Consider the following 25,177-nt stretch of genomic DNA (forward strand, 5'->3'; position numbering starts at 1 on the left):
TGTTTGTTTCCTGTACGTTTAGTTGATACGGGAGTAACGTAGATTTATATGAGAATTTGCGAGGTTATAAAGTTTTTACCTTTTCGTGCGTCGTTGTTTGTGGCATTGGTGGTTTCTGCCGACTTCTATTGAAATTACGTGTGTTTCGCTTCATTTAAAGGCAGCATACCACGAATCTGAGGTGGTGTAGATTTCAAGTGGAGTATTCGTATACGGGATGGGAGACTACGGAGAGGGAGGTGATTCCGTCCATTTCTTGCTAATTGCCGTAAAAAACGGCCCGGAAGATGCGGCGCCGCACAAGACTGGCGCGCTCCAATCGAACCTCTTGTACAAAATGGTGCGCCAAAACGAATGAAGCCGTATCTTCGGGGCCGTTTTTTACGGCAATTAGGGAGAAATGGATGGAATTACCTCTCCCTCCGTAGTCTCCCATCCCGTATACGAATACTCCACCTGAAATCCGTACCACCTCAGATTCGTGGGGTGATGCCTTTAATTATGCATTCTTCTTTGCTCCATGCAAGCGTGAAATATTGAAATTTGAAATATTGTGTTTTACATCCAGTCTTCATTTTCATTCATATCAAACTGGAAACGTTTTCACCAGTTTTCGGATAGTCAACGTTTGTATTTCTTTTTTTATTCTTTCTCTATTTGGTTGATTGTTTTTTTTTTCCGGTTCCCGTATTCCAGGTTTTCTCAGTGTGTTCTCCACCCTCTTCTCTACAACTCTTCTCTTATTCAAATGCACATCTCATATTTGCAGGCTGTGGATGTACTAACGAGCTGTTGCTGCGTTCTCGTCATAGAATTTCTCCCTCAATTCTAATTTTTTTTAAACGTTTGAGTGAAGGAACAGCTCACATTCACAAAAATGGATCGAGAACCGTTTCCGCCGTCGGAAATACGGCATCTAGAGGTGAGTGTTTTTCGTTGTTAGCTCACTGGTTCCCCAAAATATTGTTGTAGTTATGTTGTAAGCCCGAGTCCGAGCGGCAAAAAAAAGTGCTCAAGTCTTGTGTGATTTGGCTTGTATTCGGGTATGAGATCGATCTGCTGTATTTACTGGATCGTGTGAACGTCCAGCAGCTTGCCTAAATCAATGGAGCGATGGAGAAAATACACCTCGAGAGAGGATTTAGGCTGTAGAGCCTGGTTGGTGTGAGGTTTACACCGATGTAAGCTACTTTTTGGACTTGATTTGGGGGGATACTTTGATGCAAGATGAAATGCAAGTTGATACTTCACGTTCCTCAATGTGAAACGCTCAGTTGTTGCCACACTTAGATTCAGAATTCATCCAGAAGAATTTATCCAGTTTTGTGGATTGAATACTCAAAACTCGCGATTCAACGCGATTCAAAGTGGGGACTGGTGAATAGTTTTATGAATCCACCGTGGAGAGACTATAAAAGCAGATCCTTTGCGGATCTGGGTCGGTCATCCTACAAATTCTTTCTTGTTCTTGTTCTCCATTAAAATGAATTATCAGTAGTTCATTTCTGATCTCATGAGGAATCATTAACACTCTGATACGCTCAGATATTCGGTTTACTACGTAAAATGTGTAGCAATAAAATCTAAAACCGTTCAAAAGATTCCATCGAAATGAGTAAATTTCTCACATGGTTTTTTTTTTCTTTTGTTCTCTAGCTAGCTCTAACCCAGTCATGTTCATTTACAATGCAGCTTCCATAAGTAACATTATATACTCTTTCGCGTTTTTTTACAAAGCGATTCACATCAACTTAGTTTACCTAAAAATTCCTTTTTTTTTTGCGGATGAAGCTTACAAATTATGAAGTTATAGAGAGGTGAAATGTAACTATTATATTTTGAGATTTACTAAACAACGAGGGGTGAGAGCAAAAGAGACGTCCGCTCTCGTACTGAAAGAGTTTTGCTTCCTCAAAAGTTGTATAAAATCACCACATTTCACTTCTCGTGACTTTTTTATTAGATGATTCAGGTTTCTGGAATTTGAGCGCTTTTTCATGCAGTCGTTCGCAGTAGTCGGCCATATATTCGATTTGACATCTAGTTCTCTTCAAACATTATTTTCTTTTCACTGGGCTGCTGTACTATACAATAGCACTGGTTTAGATGTGTTTTTCGTTTATTATAGGAAGAGATAACACCGATGTACCTGTGTCTGGCCAAAGAAATATCGATCTGAAGAACATAGTTTAATAGAATACTGATAACAAGTTGAGGTCTAGTTGATGTTGGCTGGGAATTGTTTTATGTCCTCTGGTGATCAAAAACCAGCAGGTCAAAGGTATAGGAATCTGTTGTTCATTTCAGCAATAAAAAGAGTCGTTCAAGCGTCAACAAAAGGCATGATTGCCTTTTTTACATAATGCACACTTTTGTGCACCCCCAATAATGTCTCGTCCAGAATGATCTTTGTGAGCCATTAAGTATCTATCTAGTCATTTGCCTGTCATGGGTACGGCGTGACTGTAATAGCAACATGGCAACATGATATATGATCATGAAAGATATGGAAAGTAGCAAAAATTCCCTCACACCAACAAATTCTGTTTCTCCATCGCTTCTCGTATACGCCTAGATGGCCGGGTTTCTCTCTTTCTCTAGAATGTATTCCTTTGAAATTGTTTAAGGAATTGTGTTCTCACCCAGACTTGTATGCAGTCGTTGACCTGGGACTGTATTTGAACACTAAGCTCATTCATCCAGAAAGGCAAAAATGTTTGAGTGCGTGAAATGAAATTAGGCGTCACTTATAAATGCCAGTTCTTTTTTGAAATACTGCGGAACACAAGTGTTTTGTGATAATGTGAACCTACATAGATAATCTAGTGCTGTCACGTCGAAATATAGCGAATCTTGATGCAGTTCCGTGAGCGGATGCACTCGAAGTGGCGATTTGAAGTAAGCTACTGCGATCACAGGCTCCATTACGCCGCTTCTCACGCTGGCGCTTACGCAATTGCATGAGGGTTCAGTTCGTTATGGCTCGGGTTCAACATTCGGAAGTTCGAGGGTTTTTAATCTCTTTTTCGGATACGCTTTATTAAAATAAGTTTCAAATATATTCAATGTTTCGAGATGGAAATAATGTTGTTTCATCAACCAATTCTTAACTGACGCCGGCATTTCTTAGCATTCTTACCACTGCCGAAATTTGTGACATTAGACAAGAAAATAATTTGTATTTGAAATTGAAATGAAGAGGATCATTTCAAGAGGAGCTTCGTTTCATCTCGGTTTGACGGCTGCGGATCATGCTATTATTATTTTTGTTATGAATTTTATTGTGTAGATAGTTGTTCTTTATGTCTGAATATAGGATGCTGCTATTAAAAATGTTTAAGAAGATTAACTTAAACGTAATCGTTTTGCAAGGAAGTAAATTGCTGAAGTTAATCTCCCAAAGTATTTTTATTAGCAGCGTCTTATATGTTACGATTATTTGCTGATTGTATATATTCTTTCTATGTTAAGATTTAGATGTTTCGGAAGAGTCTTTTGCTGCTTCCTGTTCTTGGCTGATTGGTTTGCCATCCCATGTTCCTTACCTCTTTTTATCTTAGAAAAGTATCCCGGATTAGAATGAATTAGAACTGTCCGCGGAGGTATAACGTAACTGTGTCTGGAAGAACCTACCGTTGAATCTACGGCAAAGCGTTACTCTGAAAACGGCATCCGATATAGAAGAAATATCGTTTGATAGAGAGTCGGACTTCATCATTTCGTTCGTAGGTAACATAGATGCAGTTATTTGGGTGAAAAAAAAATCTTGTTTGAAATTCTAAACAGTTCCCGACGGACGTTAAATGGTTATTTTTGCTTGGAAATCTTTTCTATCGAAATACTCGTGCTCAAATTCACCTATTCCGAATAGTGCTTGTTGGAACCCAGATAAGTCCTCTACTTTTTTGAATGAGGGGGTGTGGTTTGATATTTGCTTTCATTGCTCCAAACACTCCTGAAAATTCCTTTCCTCCAAACCGTTGAAGGGTGACGTTGTTTTTCGATTAGAGCCCATCAGTTTTTTTTTTTTTTAACATACAATCATTGCAGAACCATTTTGCACGTAGTGAATAAAAAAAGACTTTAATGAGATGCAGGACTGCGGTTATCCAAGATTTTTTTTTTGCAAGAAGTTTGATGTCAGTTCATCGTGTATGTTGTTGATCGGTCTCCATGCTAACAAATAGTTGAAAATTGTTTTCTAGCAAATGAACTAATCTGTAACGATCAAGCAAGTAAGTCCTCTAAAATTAGAACACTCTTCAGCTTTGATAGACCCTCTCTCAATTCTCTGTTAATAAATTTGGCAGACTTAATTACTATGGCTATCATTATGTATGCAATATTGTTATGGTTATTATGGTCAGAGGATTGCCAGTAGGATTCCTCGGACTTGCAGTTTAACGACCATTTGACGTAAAGAAATCCTTTTCGATTAGTTCTACATGTTGATCACCACCATAATTACTGTGTCTTTTTCGTTGCAGTAGGTCTGAGTATTAGGTCTTCTCACCCATGTATATCATTGTTTTTTTTATTCCTTTGCGGATGTATCCATAAGCTAATTGCTCTCTAAAATTATTCCTTTATCTTCTTTAAAATTGTTTTATTGTTTGTTCATTATTGACCTACTTAGTTATTAATTACTTTATTGCTGTTTAATTGTTATTGCCTTTTTTTTGCTTCGATCTAGTGTTAGTGGGTAGCGACATTGCTGTCGGTAGTATAAATGATAAGCGATCGAAGTGTTCCACCGCACCGATTTGTTCGACCAATGGGTAAGTTTAAGTGATTCTTTATTCGGATCGTTTCCGTTTTGTTTTAGAGTATGATAGCGTCAATGCGCGTGAACGAGCTGCAATCAGTGTTGTCAATGTTCAAGATGCCAAAATTGGGTAAGAAGCAGGAATTGATACAACGATGCACGGACTTGTTACGAACGCCTGCGCTGCAAGTACAAGTAGCTCATCAAGTGAGTATTGTAAAAATTAAGCTCGATTTTAAGTCCTTATATTGAATTTAGGTGAAGATTCTAGTCAAAAACAGCAACCGGGCAACGCCGTACTCCGTTCCTATGAGGTAAGTGGAACTCTGTTCAATGGACGGGTTCTATAAGAAGCAGAATTTGCAGTTATCTTAATCGGAGATTTCATCAGAATGTTGAACTGACTGTGAGGATAACTAAAATTGAGGACATTGTGCGAATAACTTCTAAAACTTCGATATAGTAGATGAATAAATAAGTAAGATCAGGATCGAATTATTTTTCTGTTGTTTTTTTTCCGCAGGATTCCTCCATAAAAATATAAGTTAGTTGTATTTGGTTGTTTATTTGTTGGCCCTGGCGGAAATTGTTATAAATTCTGGATATCGTGGTTATTAATAACGGTTCGAAAGTGAACTTTTACCATTCCTGAATTACTTTTGCACTGCCAGGCTAAAAATATGGCTAATTCCTAACAATTTTCACATGAGTCAGCGTCGTTCTAGAAATCCAATTAATTAATTTGAAATAAAATTTGTATTCATGATGAACACTTGTACTTTTTTTTTGTTTAGGATCGTGAAAAAGCTCTTTTTTGTGTGATCTACAAGTTATTCCCATTTCATGATTGGGATTAATTTTGAAGTTCTGTAGCCTTATGATGGTTTCTGGCATCTTTGGAATCTTTAAAATGATGTGGAAACTTTACCTTTGCCTTTTAGTGGTATCAAAGTCTTTTGAAATTTAAGAGACCTCTCGGTTAGAGGATAACGTAAGGGTAGAAGTAGTATAAATTATTCTCCTTCCATTTCTACTTCCGCTTGTTGCGGGTTTGCGAAATCCTAACATTCCTCGGGAGAAAAGTTGATGAAGAGCTACTTGGTGGAAATGTTGTTGCAGTGAATAAACTCATTGATTGCGGCTGTGTGTGACATGACCCTTTCCAATCGATTACGACTTCTATAATTACAAACAATCGCGCGCCAAGTCCAAGTGTCAAAGAAACGATGTGTTCCTTTTCCTATCTTTGTTTCCTTGCAATAGCCACACTTTGAATACGTAAAGAGGGCCGGCATGCCGTAACTGAGACTTTGTTCCACTCTTAATTCGTACAAGTGTTCCACTGACGCATTACTGTCCTGGTCGACTACACACTTTTATTTTTAGTTGTTTCTGAGGCATACACTTATGCCATATACTGAAATTTGTCGTTACAATTACCAAATTTTAACATTACAGGAATTGCATGCCAAATGGGGTGATGATGAATGGGAATACTGGATACGCCGGATATCGTAGTGGGGCGCCGTTACTTCATCAGATTCAATCCAATGCAATTCATCAACAGGTAGATTTTTTGCTCGTTCTGCAACGGATATGTGTTTAATATCTGAACTTTAACTTCTTAAGTCAAAATTCCCTCATTCGATGGTGTAACACTTGCATGATGTTCTTTTTTTTTATTTTTTCCTGGAAAGTATGTTTATTTGCTAGGTTTTATAGAACACACCTATAACATTTTTAGTAACAAGTTTCTCTTTTTTTAATTCTGTTTTGTCCTACAATTTTGTAAACGAGCGAGTTCTTTCTTCCGATCACTTTTTGATCTTTTTAATTTGCGAAATTGGTCAGTGTCTTCCTATCGTAGTTGTTGTACTTTTTGCTGAGTAGAGTAGCACGTGAAGAGTGATTTTCGATAATAATAGATTAAAGGCTTTGTAAAACTCACCCTTGAAAACTATCTTTTGAAATGGTTATTAGCCTTTCTGTATCTATTCTATGGGTTCAGTGAAGCTCCACTGAGACTGCGCGATCGTCGATTCAAGACTTTTATTAGTAGGGGTCGATAAATTTGCATTTGTATGGGAGAGTAGGAAAACACTTGATACATTGGCTGACCGCTGTGGGTCGAATACGCATATAGAAGTGTTAATCTATTCTAAATTGAAGTTAAACACATCCTTGCATCCGAATGAGATTGTTCAACGCCGAGCACTTTATCCTTTTTTGTCATTTATTTTGTTTTTTGCTTCATCTCAAGGAAAAGTTCACTTTCAGGCTCGCATTCTGCGAAACTTTGTGCCAGTTCCGTTACCATTCTACGACTGGCACAAAACGGTATTGGAGCCAATGGAATTGCCACCAATTATGTCCGGAGTGAAGACACCTTGCAAAGTATGCGGTTCATTGCTTTGAGTTCTTTTGTCTTCGTCAACTTCATCAGAATAAGATGCCTTTTTTTAAAGCAAAGCTTCAATTTCACTTTGCCGAGGGAATATTTCATGAATTGGTCTCTTAATTCGCCCCTACCCCGCTATGAAATTCAACTCAGGTATGTTGGCTTGTTCTTTCCTTTCGTGTTCTCCTAGGAAGTGAGAAAGTTTGTTATTGAATTCATTGATTTAAAGCGCTCTGTAACGGGCTGTTGTGGGCTTGGTGCTGAAGTAGCATGACATGGGTCTGAGAGAATGCTGAGAAAAAGACAATTACATTGTACACTTTCTCTCAACATAAAGTGACTAGCCATTTTGAATCGTCTTAAGCGAAAACTTGTTTTAGTGAGTAGTTAATGCACTTTGATTAATGGGATCTTGGAAACTTTCGATGTTGGATCCTTTCCACTTGAGGAAGGGTTCGGAAGGCTGGTTCCCTGGATGTTTCGCAACAAAAACGGGATACAACTCGTACAAGCCTCGAAATAAGAAACATCAGAACCCGCAAGGTATCGCTTTACTCAATGGCACAACTCACTATGTCATTAGGTTAACAAAACAAAACGATGTAAAGTTCCTAATGTTGAAATTAATTGACTCTTCACACTAATATAAAATACTACAAATGATGAAATATACTTTACTGGCTTTTTATTTCATTACTTATGTGGGTGTAAAGAGTTGTCTCATTGAATAAACTGATACCTTTGGTGCTGCTGAGATCTGTGACACTTGATTTTGTAGAGGGTGTTTTTCGTTGTGGGGGAGTGAGGGTGTCGAATGTTCCTTACCATATCTACTACGGAGACGCCATCGAAGATTTTTCTGAACGTCATATTTGAGCTATTATTTGAACACTAACGAATGCATAGCTGCAGAAGACTAGTGCTAGTATTTTAAGTTGTCAGTCACAAAGTTGAGTAGAAGGCATTTCCGTTGTTTTCTTGAAACACCTAGTCTGGAAGTGTGCATTGCGCAGAAAACTGGCAAACGTGTTCCGTTGAAAATCCAGTAGTACCCTGAAATACCATAGATAAGTCCGTTTGACAAAGTGAGCGCTATACACCTGTCATGTTTTCTTTTCTCGGAGTTTTTTTATTTAGAGTTTTCTAAAAATCGTTTTGACCCTTCTTGTTCTTAGGTATGGACAGACGTAAATCATACACTACAGCTTTTAAATTGAACGCTATCAGTTAATTAAATATTGATGATGATTCCTAAACTGTTCAACATAGTTATTTTTGTTATAACATTTCTTTTGTTGAAAATTAGAAAAAAAACTCTTTAGAAAACCACTGTCAAACAGAGGGGGGGGGGGAGGGGGTAGGGGAAGGGGTAATAAAAAAAAAAAGAATGCGCCTTTCCGCAAAAATGAAAACGGACTTGTCCATGGGATTTAGGTTACGTCAAAATGCTACACTCAAGAATTCATCGTTGTATGAATACGGGTGCATGTAGGCCTTCAAAATGCAACATAATGTTTCTACAGTTTTTTTTTTCCAGATGTGACGTTTTTGAACCTAGGTCACTGTACTGCATTTAGTTATAAAAATCCTCGTTTTAATCCTAATTTTCTGAGATTTCATTCCTAGCGGAAGAAAGTATCACGTATCAATGACGAATTACTGTGCTAGTGAAATACTGGAAATGATCAGACATCTCATTTATTTTCTAGGTAGCTTCGGTTCACGAATAACCACCTTCCCAATGTTATTTTCAATTTATATAGCGAAAGAGCATTCGAAAACACCACATATTGATCTTAAGTTGTGTTTTTTTTTCAGATTTTTCCAAGTGCCTGAAAATTACGCCTCACAGGAATTACCTGATGATTTCCCGCTCAACTGCGTCACCCGTATAGAAGAGCAACATGTACAACTACCTGTAGGTTTTTTTTTGTAACGGTGCAACGGTCATCTTTTGAGTTTTTTTTTAAACAATAAACACTGTTTTGAGTTTTTTTTTTCTTTTTTTGTGAAATTGAAGCTATCTAGGCTTTGATTCCTACCAATAAACCAAATGTCGAACCAAAACGTCCATCACGGCCAGTGGATATAACCCAATACTGCCTGAATGTTCGAGACACATCGCGACCGATGCGATTGCTGGTAGAGTGGACGGGTGACAAGCGAGCGTGGGCGGTTGCAATCTACTTGGTAGGGGTCTCATTTTCAACTTTTTTTTTTTTAAAGAAATAAACATTATATGAGAAAATAAGCGAGACAAGTAAATAAGAGAAATACAGATTTTTTCAGGTATATCGAGTAACTTCTGAAATTCTTCGTGATCGGGCGACTGGTGCTGCAAAAAATTCTGCCACCGGAGCAAATGTTACTAACGAGAGACCGGTATGTACCTGCTTGCACTTCTCTTGCGTAATGCTACGATGCAATTTTTTTTGTTTGCTTCAAAATAAATTATATGCAAGTGATATGGACAATATACTGTCGGCACATTTTCTCTGGATAGAAAGTTGAGCGCTATTATCCTGATTGAATGTGAATCCTACTTTTTCTTCCAGAGTCATCGGCAAGAAGAGCATGTGACTAGGGATTTGATCCGAGTGCGATTAGGAGGTGGAAATGATGATGACATTGCCATGGCGCAGCTAAAGATTAGCCTATTGTGTCCGGTGAGTACGTGATGAAACCTCGTGGTAATGTGTTTTTAATAGGGGATCAGGACGGTTTCGAGAGAATATCTGGATCAGCAAGGGTAAAAATATTGCGTGGGACAATCGGATGGTCAGTTCCTGACCCTGGGTACAGCAAATTATGTTCTTGTGTTGAAGGAAAATGAAGGAACGGGAGATAGATGTAGAAATAAAGAACGGAGATGAAAAAAAAGAGGAAAAAAAACAGGTTTGGTGTTACTTGGTTGAATCTAAGGTAGGATTCTTGGTAGCCTACGTGGAGTATGAAGCATGTTGCTCACAATTTTGAGTGATTGATATTCCTTCCCGTCCATGGCATCTAAAATAGTAACGATTGTGTAGTTAAGACAGTTTTTGTTAAGATACAGGCAAATTGGAGGTCCCGCCTCTGTTTGATTCTTTTAACAGATTTATACTCAGAGATGTCAATTATTTTAAGTAAGTATAGGTTAAGACAGTTTTTGTTAAGATACAGGCAAATTGGAGGTCCCGCCTCTGTTTGATTCTTTTAACAGATTTATACTCAGAGATGTCAATTATTTTAAGTAAGTATAGGTCTTTTGAAACTTGAGTATTTCTTATTTGGTTATATGTAGATTCAAAATCTCCGTCAATTTTACTTAGGAGTAGTTTAGTACCACGTGGTTGTGTCGGAGATGCGAAATATTTTCACTTTTTTAAGGAAATCTGCTTTATATGCTTTTTCCGTAGAAATGTATGTTCCACTAAGTTTTTGTAACTGAAATCAAACGTTGAAAATGATATGGAAGTTGCGCAAATCTTGTCTACCACTTTCTGCTGTGGATTTTTTTTAGTTGGATTGGAACCATCTCCATAGGTTTTGAGTTCATTACGCAGGTTTAAAATAAGCGAAATCATAGCTTTAGACGAGATTTGTATGCGCAAGGTGTTTTTTTTTTGTTTTTTTTTTCCTATTTATTCGTGATCCATCTTTTCGTTGGGTTTGAAGAAAATGTTGAGTGTTGTTTAACTTCGTATTGTTCAAGCTATACTGTAACGCTTGAACATTATTATTTAGATACTTAACATTTGTTACAAAAATTTTTCTGAGAAACATGGTGCTTTTTACATCGAAAAGAAGATTACTTTTTTACTTTATTCGCCGTAGAGATTTAGGGTGACAAAAATGCTGGTATTGAGTGAGTTTGAGTGAGCTGTCTGAAAAAAAGCTGCAAAAGCTCTCAGTTCGACCGAATTTCTTTGTGATTGATCAACATTCTAGATTCTACAAGTTTCAACGTTTGAATTTCGTATTCAAATCAATTTCCCATTCTCTTCCGGTTATTCCGCAGAATCCTATTACGGGTTTGTTCACCTTATGACGTACGAAACCTCAATCTCTTCGTCTCGCGAGATCTTATCCGCATTCTCTTTGGGGTTAAGTGATTCTATTTGTGGAAGCAGTTGAAGGGCATCGCTTTGACGTCAGGACGCCTGACCATTCACTAGCAGAGGTACCGTATGTTTTCAGTTTCAACGAACTCGCAAGAATTGTATGGTGTTCTGAGGAATTTTGCCAATTGTATGGTGTTCTGAGGAATTTTGCCAATTGTATGGTTTGATCCCCCAGAATGTTGTAGTGAATATAATTCGTTGAAATTTGTTCAGCGTGTGGCACGATGACCATCCACAATGATTGCTGATCCTATATTTGCTGTGCAAATGACGACTATCATGAGCGATTGGCTATTAGTGTTTGACTAGGATGCTTGACTACAGTTTCCAGAAAAAAGTCAACCGATACTAATTTTTAACTGATTTGTTTGGTTGTCGAAAAGGAAGTGATGGAAAAGTTTGTTAATTTGACTATAGATGACCCAGGAACAGGAAAGGATACAACAACCATCCCCTCAGTAACTATTTCCAATTAAATTGATTGCTCTTTATTTAATTATGAGCAAGCCTATAAGAGTTAATATATTTTCCTTAGTTTTTCTTCAGGATAAATCACCTTACTTTTTTCCTTTTGCATTCAATTAAAGCTAATTTCATTGTAATTAACACTATTGTAAGATATATTTGACTGATTTTTTCTTCATCCTGACGAAACCATGCGCTACCCAAAATTTTAACCGATTCACAAAAATTTTGCGAGTGAGAAACCTATGGAATGATGCAGGATTGAGCGGATTGTTACGTCACAGCTAAACAAGGAATCTGTTCAATACACACACACTTCCGACGTTTTTTTTTGCTTCGCGAAAACTGCAAATAAATTGGATAAACTTTGCAGTTTATAAAATAGATGATAGTAAAGTTTGTCCCTCACTAAATTATTCCAGTCATAAGAGCTGAGGTGTGTAGGAAACCCTTCGATGGCAAAGAAGCTTAGTAGGATGATGCGTGAACTGATCAGTGGATGAGAAGCCTTAAGGTGTGTCATTGACGTAAGAGACAGCTAATGAAATGCTACTCTTCTGATTAAAAGTGATGAAATTTATGGAGATTTAAGTAGCGTGGGCTGGACGGCTTAGGATCGGATGGGCTCAAAAGCAAAGACTTTCGCTTGGATTAGTTTTGATGTTATGGAAACGGTTGCAGTAGATTCGGTTGCGCGAATATTTCTGCTAAGTCTCTTACCGGTCAGATCATTCAGGATGGCTATTCCGCGGTTTTACGGGGCAGGTGTAGTGTAGCGGTTAGAGGTTCCGCTGTCTGCACGATCGATCGGAGGTTCGAATCCGTCCTAGTAACCAAATAACCAACCGTTTCACCCTTCTGGGGTCGATAAATTGGTGCCGAACTTGTCTGGGAGGATAAAAACACTGACTTGACACATCGGCTAGCTCCAGCAAGTCACGGTATAGGTTAGTTACACGCTACGTAAACCTCAACTGATTCTGAATTGAAGTAACCGTGGTGGCACATCGCAGGCGGAGTCATTAACTCCAGGCACTTTACCCATTATCCGTTTATTCCGCGGTACGCGTAACGTGAGAGGATGATTAAAAGCTTGGCTTAGCCGCTAGTGTTTTCCTTAGTTTAAGCAGTAACTGTGCACGGGAAAGGTTAAAACAGGAAGGTCTTTTGAAATGTTTCTTCTGTCATTCTTGTTGGTAGCTTCGCCATTCTCAGTTATAATGCAATGCTAATGTGAGAAAATTGCAGATAATCGCACTTTCGATATACATATTTCGTGCATACTTAGGCATTGTTCGAAGACAGCTTATCAGAAATTGACGATACTGGGATTTCTTGTCGAATAATTAGGGTTAGGAATGTCGTTCAGGTACATGAGCGTGATTTCAACAAGTACTTCTGAAGCAGGATGACAAATCACACCTCATCCATCTATTCGTTATTCTTGTTGTCCTTTCTCAATTCTAATCCTAGTAGTTCAAAAAAGAGCATGTTGTGAAACAGCCGTATGCGATTTCGTCCCCCCAACAATGCAACTTATTCAACTTGGACGTTCCGTAACACGTCCACGATCGTGAAGATGGGTACCTTCTCGTGCTTATTTGAGTGTTGAGTTTGATTCCTTGTATTAATAGGGCGAAAAGAGGGACTAGACTGAGTAGTTCAATCCCGCACAGGTCCCTCCATTCCCTTCCATGTGCTTTTTCATGGAATGGCGAAATCTCTGGTAGGATCGAATTGATATTGATATACGACTAGTGAAGATAGTGATCGCAGAGAGATGGTATCGTCAGTTATCGAGCTGATTTCGTCGTTGGTCTTTCATCTGTTGTTTCCGGTGATGGCGCCGAAAAAATCATTCACTATCGTCGCAGCGCTATTTATAGTTAATGATGAATCGTGATCGTCGTCACCGTTGATGAATAATGATCAGGATGATAACGAACGGAAGTGCAGAAGTTTACCCCTTTTTGGGTTAAAATAAGAAATGTGTCTGAGATTAGCGGTGATTTATAGACGAATAAGAAATTGATGATAAATAACTTTGGTTCCCTTTCCGGTTATGCACCATTTTTCGCAAGTTGATGGAATTAATGAAGAATTTGGTTTAAGTTTTGAGTTAAGAATTAGGTGTCTATTTTTGAAGCTGAGGTTAATACAGTTCATTAATATTTTTCATGAACATTGTTTTAGGGATTGTTTTGTTGGTTTCTGTTGCTGACAGTAGTTTTTGTATTTGGTTACAATCAACGAATCTAAAGACGAATCGTTGAGTCCCACTGCTGGAAGTTCTGGAAATATTGCTTGCTCACTGTCAAGAAAAAATTTGTGATACAGTAACGAATTGTGATACAGGGCATCGTTCCTGGATTTATGCTGTTCGAACTACTGCCTTCAAGACAGTATCCGTGATGAAATCAGCAGTGTCGATAATAATTAATTCGAACGGTTTGTACTGTCCTGAACTGGTATCGAAGAAAAAATTCCTTGAACATGATTAAAGTTCTCCGAGAATTGTGCTCGAGATTATTTATTTATTCATTCACAAGCACGATTAGTTTACTGTACTCAACAGTTTACAACAGCGCTATTTCACCACGTTTTCACGTGACATCTTCACGACATCTGTTTTGAGGTAAACAAGCGGTGGAATTATTTTTTGAAACTGTCCAAGGAGCTCTAGCTAAACGTGATCGTTAAAAGTATCACCCCACGAATCTGAGGTGGTACGGATTTCAGGTGGAGTATTCTTATACGGGATAGTATATTATGGAGAGGTGGTGATTAGGTCCATTTCTTCCTAATTGCCGTAAAAAAGGCCCCGAATTTGCGGCGCGTGCACAAGGCTGGCGCGCTCTAATCGAACTCGTTGTAGAAAATAGCGCGCCGAAACGCTCGAAGCCGTGTTTCCGGGCTGTTTTTTATGGCTATGAGGAAGAAATTGACGGAATCACCCTTTTCTCCATAATTTACGATCCCGTATACGAATACTCCACCCGAAATCCGTACCACCTCAGGTTCGTGGGGTGATGCCTTTAACTATAAGTAAAGTCGTAGATTACTGAACGCTTTCAATTTACGTTCGTAGGTTGTTTTGAAAGGAATATTGGAAGGTCAAAATTTGCGGTGCACGTGAAATTTGAAATTTGAGATATGAAGAGTTCAGAACTAGTGGAATTCTGCTGCATCATATAAAAAATTGCTGACTCATACATTTTCGAGGACTTATGTGTGCTTGATCAGCGGTAAACCCTCGGATATGAATGAATCCTCTCTCAACACTAGAATCCTAAGTGCTCCACGAAAATTTACTAGGAAGAAGAGGCTAAATTAGTAGGAGCTGCAGAGGTATCAAAACGGTTCTGCTCGATCATATGTATTTTTTTAACATGTCCCTGAAAATAGTGTGTATGACACTATTTTCGCCGTCCATTGGTAAAATAACAAGTATGTCACATGATGGGCGATGACGCCTATCTCGTGATGATATCAGTGCCGGTTTTGTTAGGAGATGCTAGGAGTTGTGCGCGGCATCGCTGCTTGCTTTGTTGTCTTACATCCACAAATACCGCAAGAATATGAAAAATCAACGAATATCCCACTAATTGCATTAAAAAAATCTTGTTCTAAGAGGGAAATCCCTGTTGACACAATGGCAACTTTCAACGTGTCCAGACTCCTTCAAAATGTTGTGATTTTAAATTGCTGAAATGAAATGCAAATCGAATGAAAAAGAAAAATAGTGGCGAGACGTTTTTGCTGCAAACGTTGTCGCTTTAGAAAAATTGCTTCTGCTCATCTATGAGATCAAGTTAGAAAAGAAAAATTATAAGAATCAGGATTGACGGAGACGTTGACATTGTATCCGGAAATCTTCTCCCTTCAGAATTCTATTCACATGAAAGTCGAAGATATTTCAAAAACATCATTTTCTGTGAATGGTTTATTTGCTTAAGTTTTTCTGCCCCTACGTGTTTATTACAGGCGAAGAAATGATTACCATCGTGCAGCCTGCTATCGCTTTATAGGATAGAAAAAAACTAATGAAATATCGTTTTTCAATGGCACCCGTAATGGTCGCTGCATGATTGTGTTTATTTCATTTTGCGGCAAATGCAGATGATAGATGTACGGTAACCTTATACTGTAAATTACATACGAGAGCGTTAGAAGTACGTTTTTTTGTTCCCTTGATAGAAATAAATGAAAGATCGAAAATCCAATTTAAGTTTTGTGGCGAGATTTTGCGAATCCAAATTACAGTTTTTTTTTTTTGAAAGTCTTGCTGCAGTTGGTCTTTTTTTTTTGTTCTTTGCAGAAGGCGCCATACAAATTTTACAATTTTCCTACAAGTTTTGTTCGAATCCTCTTGTAGAGACTTTTTTTTAAGATGAATATCACGCAGATTTCTAATAAACGTTTATTTCTTGCTTCTTATTCCAGATACATAATTTATAGTTCTAATTGTGTAGATGTACATGATCGTTCCCCTTTGTGTAGTTATAGCTAGAAATATCTGTGATGTCACCACTAATCACCTGCTTCCTTCATTAAGGTTATGTTACGTACGTGAGCAAAAAGCGATATTTTCAGCTGTCACGGACACGAATAGTACTCCCGGCACGATGCAAAAACTGTCATCACCTGCAATGTTTCGATCTGTACAACTACCTACAAATGAACGAAAAACGGCCAACATGGCGATGCCCAGTTTGCAGTGGACCGGCACCATTCAAACATATAATTATAGACGAGTAAGTGCTATGTAGACTAGCCTCTTTGTATTATTTTTCAGTGATAACTTTCAAAAGTTTGAAATTCTATTGAAAGAGTGAAAGTATGTAAAATCATGGGGAAATAAATGCAGATTTTCTACAGGTGGGTAGTTATTTATGGATGTATTTCATCTACGAATGATAGCGGTCTTGGATGGAAATCCTGTCGAAGCCTACTCTTTTGAATAGTAGTACACCAGTAAGAAACAAGAAAAGAGAGTGGTCAAAGTTGAAAGCGATAATTCACTATTCTAAAAGTGAAAAAGGTCAAAGAAAACAGGTGCAAAATTCAAAAAAAAAGTATAAGATGTGCGGTTTCTTATTGTTGGAATTACAATTTTTACTGTTGCATTTTTTTACAAGAATGAAATTCCAACGATACGGGTGATAAGAGATGACTTTCTTCGTATATCTCGTATCGTTCTCCGTAGAGAATATGAATTTGTACTTCTGTTTTTTTTTCAGTTAGAAAATTTGTAATTTTCTTTTCACTTGATTGATATGTACTGTTTTTGAAGTACATGGTCGTACTATAATAGCAGAAGTATCAATTAAATTATTACGCTATGCCATTTCAGTTGTATACGTCTAATTCGTGTCTATTTTGGGCTTAATAATGAATACTGATGTTATCGACATTGGTAACCATAGTATGGAATGTGAATAATACTTCTGAATGATGTTATGTCATCTATTCTCGTATTTGAGAATTCCTGGGGGATCCTAATAAAAGAAAATAAGGAAATTTCGACGAGGAATCCTAAGCGCTTTTGGAATTTTAACATATATGTGGCGATATTATACTTAACCACTAATTTTTCCCACTGGTTAAAACGCAGAAAGAAAGAGTCGTTTACTTCTGCGTAACAGCCAGCTTTCAACGAAAAATTCTCCTTAAACTAACACCCTAACTAACTAACACTTAGTAAAAATTTTATCCTCATACCCCAAAAAATTCTGTTTTCACCGCGGAGTAAATACAATTAAATTTCCAACAAAGAAAATGTATGCATTCTGGGCATAGGAGTCAGTAATGTACTGGGTTGCCATTTTAAAGAAAGTACTTTTTAAAGAAAAATTCACCCACTTGTGTGTTTTCCTCCACTTCTTTTGTTGGAAATTTAATTGTATCCACTTCGTGGTGAAAACAGTATTCTTCGTGATATACTGGAGAGATTATGTCCCTTGCTCTCCCCCACTCCACTTATTATTTGATCGGGTGTTTGGCGATTCTTGAACTTCGGCCGGTCACAGTTACATAGATAAGAGCAGTGGTTATCAAGTACATAAATTTGGCGTCTCCTGTTTCAGATATCGTGGAAATTTCGCAGTCCTTCTTTTAGGATGGATAGATGTCCCATCACCAGTTCAGTTTTGTTCAGAAGGAATTCAAAACTCGCATTATTCGAGTGAAATGGGTTTCGGAGTCAAATTTATCAGAAAATCCTCATTGCAGCAGCAGCATAGGAGTGCTTAAAGAACACTTGAGCAATTTACTGACGTGCAAACAGTCATTTATGCATAAATATATATTAAGATATTATATATTTCAGATGCTTTTGGCATATATATTCGAAGTGCAGGACTGACAATTTCTTTTTCAAAATGAACTTTCAAGTGATTTTTCTTCTCAAAACTTGAAAATTTTCGCAGTTTGATCGAAAATTGAACTCTTCTAGAAAGACGACAGTGTCATTCCCATAGTGCCTGATAATATTGCCAGTAATGTTCAATCTGACTCTAAGTAATATTGTCAGAAATATTGGTCCCTTCCTCCCCCGTAACCGTTTGCACTTGTAACGTAGACAACACCATCAAAGCAACGGGCGAACGATGAGGGCTGTGCGTGTGTTTGCGTTGCGTGTGGACGGGCGATGCGAGCGATTTTTTTTCTCTCCGTACATAGTCGTTATTTCACAATTGCGATGGCCACAGCCGAGCCGTGTGTATTCACGGGTGTTTACAGAACGCGGATTCGTCCGCTTCACTGACCAATCGTGTGCTGATCGAGAGGATTCGACACTATCGTCTGTTACAGTGTCAATAGTGGACGGTTCGGAATGTTGTCGGGGTTTTGCTTGTTGTAGTCTCCAAGCCACAGAAGATCGTGTGTGATTCATTCTGTTGATACTTGACATACTGATACTGCACAAACCAGTGCTTCTGTTGAGAAGAAAAGAAATGGATGTAGAACCTGGTAAAATGGGCAGCGCGAAGTTTCTGTGGGTGCTCATTCTGCGCCTTAGACCTTCTAAACCCCTTCTACACTGTTTCTGAGGAACAAATACAATACAATACAATACAACACAATACAATGCAAAACAACGAAATTCGACGATCTTGGGGAACGCTGAAAGTTGTACTGGCAAGAAAAAAAAAAGAATGTAGAATCTGGTAAAATGAGCAGTACGAACCTCCAGAACTTTATAAGTTTAAAAGTTAAAAACCAATTCAAAGATATTCATAATAGTACCGTTTGTGCAGTTATCAAAGGATAACGATCCTGATAACGTCGTAGATTTATGTTCGGTGGTGTTGTTAACGACGTTTCAAACTGGTCTTCAACAGAGGTCAATCTCACTGACGTGCGGACCTAGTAACACCACATTCCACCACATTCCACCATACCAAGGCGGATGAGAATGAAAATTTCATCGATGTTTCTCAGCGAACAGCAAAGAAAAAGAACGTCACGGCGAACCCCCTGAAAAGTCTTGTCAGTACAGATTCCCTTTAATTTCTCTCTAGTTCCTGGATGTTCTTTGAGTTCACCCTCATTTCATCACGTTGCACGTATCAGATTACATATTCGGGCAGTTAATTGTGAATGTGGTTGCGTTGCGTCAACCTCATATGTCCTCCTTCATTATGTCCTATAGGTTAACTAGTGAGGACGGCAAGAGGCAACGTTATATTATAGCCTAATCATGCGAGCGCCACCTACGCCACGTAGCTTGCATTGAAAAATGTGAGAGTCTTCAGATGATTCGAATAACTCGATGTTGGCTGTTAATGAGGAAGGAGTTATAAGGATTCATGTGGAATCTCTTCATCACTTGAATTAATACACACGGAAAGAAATCAACCACTTTTTTCGGTTTGAAACAGGGATACGTCTTGAAATTTTCTTTCTGCTATTGTTACCTACGGTTATTAATATTTTATTGAAGAATCTGCGATCACATTTATTATTGAGCTTATTCTGGATGAGGTTGGTAAAACTCACTTATTTGTCTGTCCTCAGTCTTGAATTCTAAGACTCAGAATGGATAAATTAGTGTTCTTCGCGGTTTTATTCTGCACAACTCAATATAAATGCATGCAGAGGTTGGTAGATGTCGTCGTCTTAAAGAAAAGGTGCAAGGACTCAGCTCGTTGAAAAAAAGAGGAAAAATCCCAGAAACGGAGGATCTCGTTGTGTAAGATTGGCCCACAAACCCCTTAAAGTTAAATAGTATAAGACACCTGGAAATTTCTCCTAATATTTGTATGCATTAGATTTTTCTTGCTATTCTTGGCCATGACTGCTTGATCCCTAACAGACCAACACGTGTACGTACGTTGCCATGGCGCATCGTGGTCGTGGTCGTCAAGCAACTAGTGCTGAGTGCTTCGTCACCTTGGTCAGGGGGAATGTGACTCTCAGCGGTGTCTTATTTGTGTGCTCTTTCGTAATTCGCATAGCTGCGCACACACAAGAATACCACATTCGTACACATACATTCGCCTATAAATGAGCATGCATTTAATGCACGTAAATATCACTATGGTAACACTGCTTCAGTGTTTGCACTCGGAACCTCGGATTGATAATCCGCTGCTATTACCAGGAGAACGGGAAATGAAAGGTTAATGCTTGGATGATATCATTGGATTAATCCCGGGATTCATGGTGGTCTTAATTCGGCGGATATTTTTTCTTTGCACTTTCGGGGATGTTCTTTTTTTCTATTTCTCATCAAAATTTCTGGTGACTTTTCAGTGTCTGGAGTACACCAGAATGCAATTGGGGTCTAAGTTTCATGTCCATATCTCACTTTTTTTCGGAGGGAATTTCAATAGAATTAGCTAAACGTTTGTATCTGCTTCTTTTCTTAAGCTTAGGACGTATTTGTTAGTTTCCCATAAAATCAGAAATGTCCACAAAAGAAAAGTATACACCGGGTTTTGGAGATTTATTAAATATTAGACCAAAAAAGCTTTGAAGAGTAGTTAAAGAGATCTAATTAGGTTTGTAATAAGCAAACATAAAGGAACTGTTAAGAACTAACAGCTTTGAGAGTACCACCATACCATGAAGTACGGAAAATTTCGTAACTGAGGATGAGAAAATGTTCGAAAGCCGTGAGAAATGTTTTTATCGCAGTGAAATGGAATGGATTAAATTTTTGGAAGGAAGTTGTACCCTCGTTAAATATTATTGAACAGTTCATAGCTCAATCACATCGATTTCCTATATTCATCTCAATAATAAAAAATAACAGAATAAAGTTGACTTTAGGCCGGTCCCTCTTATTACGAGCGCAGAATTTACTTTTTTTTCTGCTATACTGCGTTGTAGTGACGTGACATCGATACCTGAGCCGCTCCTTATGTGTCATTCACATTTTCATTCCCCTCTTCAGGCTCACAGTGTCAATATCAGGGTACATTTAGCACAAATTTCAATGAGCTGACTATTTGCTTTCGACATTAATGAAATAAACACCATAAACAAAACGAACATGAACGAACAAAAGCTGTATGCGATGCGCCATCAGCCGACGCTCTTTTACTGGATGACCTGAAATAATCCCCTCTACCACTGACTGATCCGTCGTTCTTGCAGATATTTCCAAAATATGCTCGCTAACGTGGAATCGGAAACGACCGAAGTGGAGCTATTAGTTGATGGCTCTTATAAAACAGTTAAAAATGAATGTGTTGATCTGGACGATGACGATGTGCCGACGTCTACCGCCGCTGTAGAGAACACAGCAAGTGGAAGCGCTGGACCATCAACTCCAGTACCGTCAAGATGCAAAAGCAATGATGATGACATCATAGGTTAGAGAAATTTATGAAAATTACGCTCACTTAAGGGACCCACTAATCGATCTTCACCTTTCTAGTGCTTTCTGATTCGGATGATGAGGATCGAGCTGTGGAGCAAGCGATTCGTGCATCTATAGCCGAGTCCACACTTCCTGTACCGCAACAAACAAGTCCTCGATCACGTGACAGTTCAATTATCATAATTGACGATGAAAGTCCACCTCGACCACCGCCACAACAAGTTCCAAATAAGGTCAGCGAAGCGAAGTAATGAGTTGTAATTAATGTGTCAGCTATTCAGTTAGTTTAGACTTGTAACGGAGCAACAAGTTCTCTACCTACACTTTCACCACCGAGTACATCAACAAGCACAATACAAGCTCAGACAGTATGCACATCGTCAATAGCCACTAATGGAGTACTTGGAAGTAATCGTGTGCCTGCACCTCAAACACATAGTATATTAAGTGGCCATGTGAGTTTATTATTTATCTCTTCATCATAATTTTGGGGAAATCTCGGAAATGGACAGAAAAGTTTTTTTTTCTTGTTCGTGGAGAAAATCATGTAGCAGAATAACTTTTTTTTTCGGGATCTCTGTAGATTATTTCTGTGATATAGTCACGGACGAAAAAAATAAACTATAATAAGATAGAGAATACGTTGCTCTTTTTTGCTGTGGCTAGGTCAGAAACGGCTAGCATTTCTGTTTTCTTCTTCATTTTTTAATTTTTCGCTGCTTCCTCATTATTAACAGTGATCTATCCAGACGAGTGATCCAGAACTGCAAAGGTTAGTGTGTCTGTATACAGCTCAAGAGCAGTGCTAGTTATGCTTAGAAGGCCTGTAACTTTCAATTTAGCTTTTCCTTTTCTTTTGCTAGGTTTTTTTTTAAGCATTTGCAATTTACATCTTCGAATAGAGTTCCTGGAACGTTTTTTTTTGTTGGATATCAATTTCTGGAGAAAGATATTAGATATTTGTGTATTTGTCCCGAATTTGAACTCTAGTTTTTACCACAAATTTTGTTTTCGATCTCATCTCTCCCTCTTAACTTCCATTTCTTCCAGAAATATCAAAATTGTAAAGTTATAATGAAACAAAAGTACTTAGAAACCGTCATGCTGGTCATAAATTATGAGGTTAGGATCAGGATCAAAGCTAATGACAGTTGCTAAGCGGCGACTGAACTATTGTTATGGAGGTAGCATTGATTGACACTTTTTACCGGAGAACCGCAATGCCATTGGTACCAGTTATATTATTAGTAATAATATTCTATCCAAGTCTTCTTTGGCCTATAAAAGGGGCTAAAACGTCCTTCGCAGATGTGAATAGTAAACATCACTACAACTCGTACGTGTGGACGAGTTTTCTTGACTTTATGATCCTGTTTATAGCTTTAGAGCTTCCACTAACACCGAATTCGGAGTTCTTTTACTGTAGAAACATGAGGATCCACTGAGCTTACTCACCGTAGAGAATCATACGAAATACTAAGATTGTTCAAAAATCGATTATTAAGTTATTTATTCCGTTTTTTCCTTAGCGATACGTGTACACTAAGGAAAGGAACCCACTTGTGTGAAATTCATAAATATTGATTATTTTCAATGGCGACAAACGTCAACGAAATGGTGATAAACCTTATCTTTAACCTTTCTTCACTCCAATAAATAATGGTTTCCGAATAGTGGTCGGAACTATCCATATTGTCAGATTCTTACTGGGTAACTGTTTGTGAGTTAAACGCAAAAGGGTTGCCAACGATGAGGGGCAGTATGACGGAGCTCCGTACGGTTGGGTTTCTTACGGTAGCGGTTGCATTGTTGAAACGCGTTGAAATCCAAGCTCAAAAAAGTTTAAAATTGCCACTACCTGGCACTTAAAAAAGAATTTTTTTCTGCTTCAGTGAACAAAAACTCGATTCACATACATTTTTAGATATATAGAGGGGAAAATGATAAAGGTTTTCACTTCAGCAAAGCCTCTACAACAACTCGACCTTGTCGTACTATCACCAATCACAATGGAGTCAACCGACAGCATCCAGACCCCAATATCCAACACCACAACCGCAGGTCTCATCGGCGCTGAACGCCGGGGCAGCGTTCACACTTCCCGCTTACAAACCGCCACCTATGAGCAATTTGCTGGGACGATATCAACCGAACGTGACGGTCCCGTTCAGCTATACAAGCGCCGCCGCAGCGCCATCACCGCAACATTTTGGCGCCGGTGGCGCAAATTTACAACAAGTACTAGCAACACTTGTACAACAAACCACATTTGCGAATGGTGCTGGTGGTCCCGGTTCGACCAGCAGCACTCAGTGATGACAATTGTCCTTCTAGCCTTAAGTAAGCATGTACGTGCGTCGTGTCTGGTCCGGTCCACTTCTTTTGGTGTTTAACTGAGCTTCCGTTGAATATAGCGCTTCGTTTGTTGATTCTCATCACTTTTCTTCTTTTTTTTTCAATTGTGAATGAATAGTTGTACTTAGGAAGAATACATCTGATCACATGATTTCATGGAAGAATTAATTCTAAGCTTCCATTGTGATTCAAACCACAAACATTCGTTCATCCCTCGCCATTCGCCCTTCTCCCCCACACGAATTCAAATTACCTCCGCTTGTGTTGTTATTACAATAATTTGTAGTACTACGTATTCGTGTGTGTGATATATTATGTATGCATGTTGTGTCTATGTGTAAGAACATTTTTTTTAAATTACTGTTTCATATTCACACTTTTTTTTGGTGTTGAGCACCCCGTGCTAATCCACCAACCGACACGTGTATTTGATATTTATTGATCGGCGTTTTTCACACGAAATTTCTGAGGATTTACGCAGAAAGAAGATAGGATTTGAAGTTGTATATCTCGTGAACAATATTTCTGCTGTGTTTTCTTCTCATGTTTCTAATGAGTTGAAGAATTCATTTTGATAAACTTTATATCAATATTTTTTCATAAAATCTCCACACTTGCACATAATATACTGGACAACAGGAGCATTTTAAAATAATCAATAATCGATTTCTCAAATTATACAAGTAAAGGACATATAAGATGGTTACAAAGAATTGGAGAAAAAAAATACACACTAACACGGGAATTTTAGAATCGACTTCAGACTTTGACCGGGATGACTTTCAGGGATGGGGACCGGGAGAAAAAAAGGAAGCGAGCGTGATTTGGATTTGAAAATGACGCCGCAAGAATGAATGAATGAATGATTGGATGAATGGAGAAGGAAAGAATGAACGAACATAGTAAACGAGAAACGAAAAAACGACTGCTACCACACCAATTGCGTGTGTTAATTATTCCATCTCATAAGTGGGAGAAAACACCGCTTGGTTAGTTGCTGGCGAAATTTCTGCTCGTTCCATACGATAATAATTGGTGAGATTCTAGTCGACTATCTGCGTGCAAGTTTAAAAATGCCCGTTGTACGCGATACAAATTTTGAACTATTGGGAATTTAACGCTAAAAATTTCTGTTATAGCTACTATTTATTTGTAACTAACAACGGATCGAAACCGACATGCAAGTAGTCGAAAATTTGAAAATTCTCCCGTCGGCCACTAACAAAACAGTGTTTTAGCAGCGGAAACCTGTTTGTGACTAG

At 38.3% G+C, this 25,177-nt stretch overlaps 1 protein-coding gene across 1 annotated transcript; it reads left to right on the forward strand.

Annotated features, from left to right (window-relative positions):
- Positions 1-877: 877 nt before the first annotated feature.
- On the forward strand, positions 878-23,876 carry RB195_004771 (uncharacterized protein; the record flags this gene model as incomplete). Its single annotated transcript, XM_064182758.1, has 15 exons — positions 878-922; positions 4,826-4,972; positions 5,024-5,079; positions 6,224-6,332; positions 7,043-7,159; positions 7,231-7,316; positions 8,982-9,081; positions 9,192-9,353; positions 9,453-9,545; positions 9,719-9,829; positions 16,325-16,485; positions 21,335-21,552; positions 21,618-21,793; positions 21,851-22,015; positions 23,523-23,876. The coding sequence occupies 15 exons, from the start codon at positions 878-880 to the stop codon at positions 23,874-23,876; spliced, it is 2,100 nt and encodes a 699-aa protein (XP_064034025.1).
- Positions 23,877-25,177: the final 1,301 nt, after the last annotated feature.

Source organism: Necator americanus, chromosome I (genome assembly GCF_031761385.1).
Source record: "Necator americanus strain Aroian chromosome I, whole genome shotgun sequence".
NCBI lineage: Eukaryota > Metazoa > Nematoda > Chromadorea > Rhabditida > Ancylostomatidae > Necator > Necator americanus.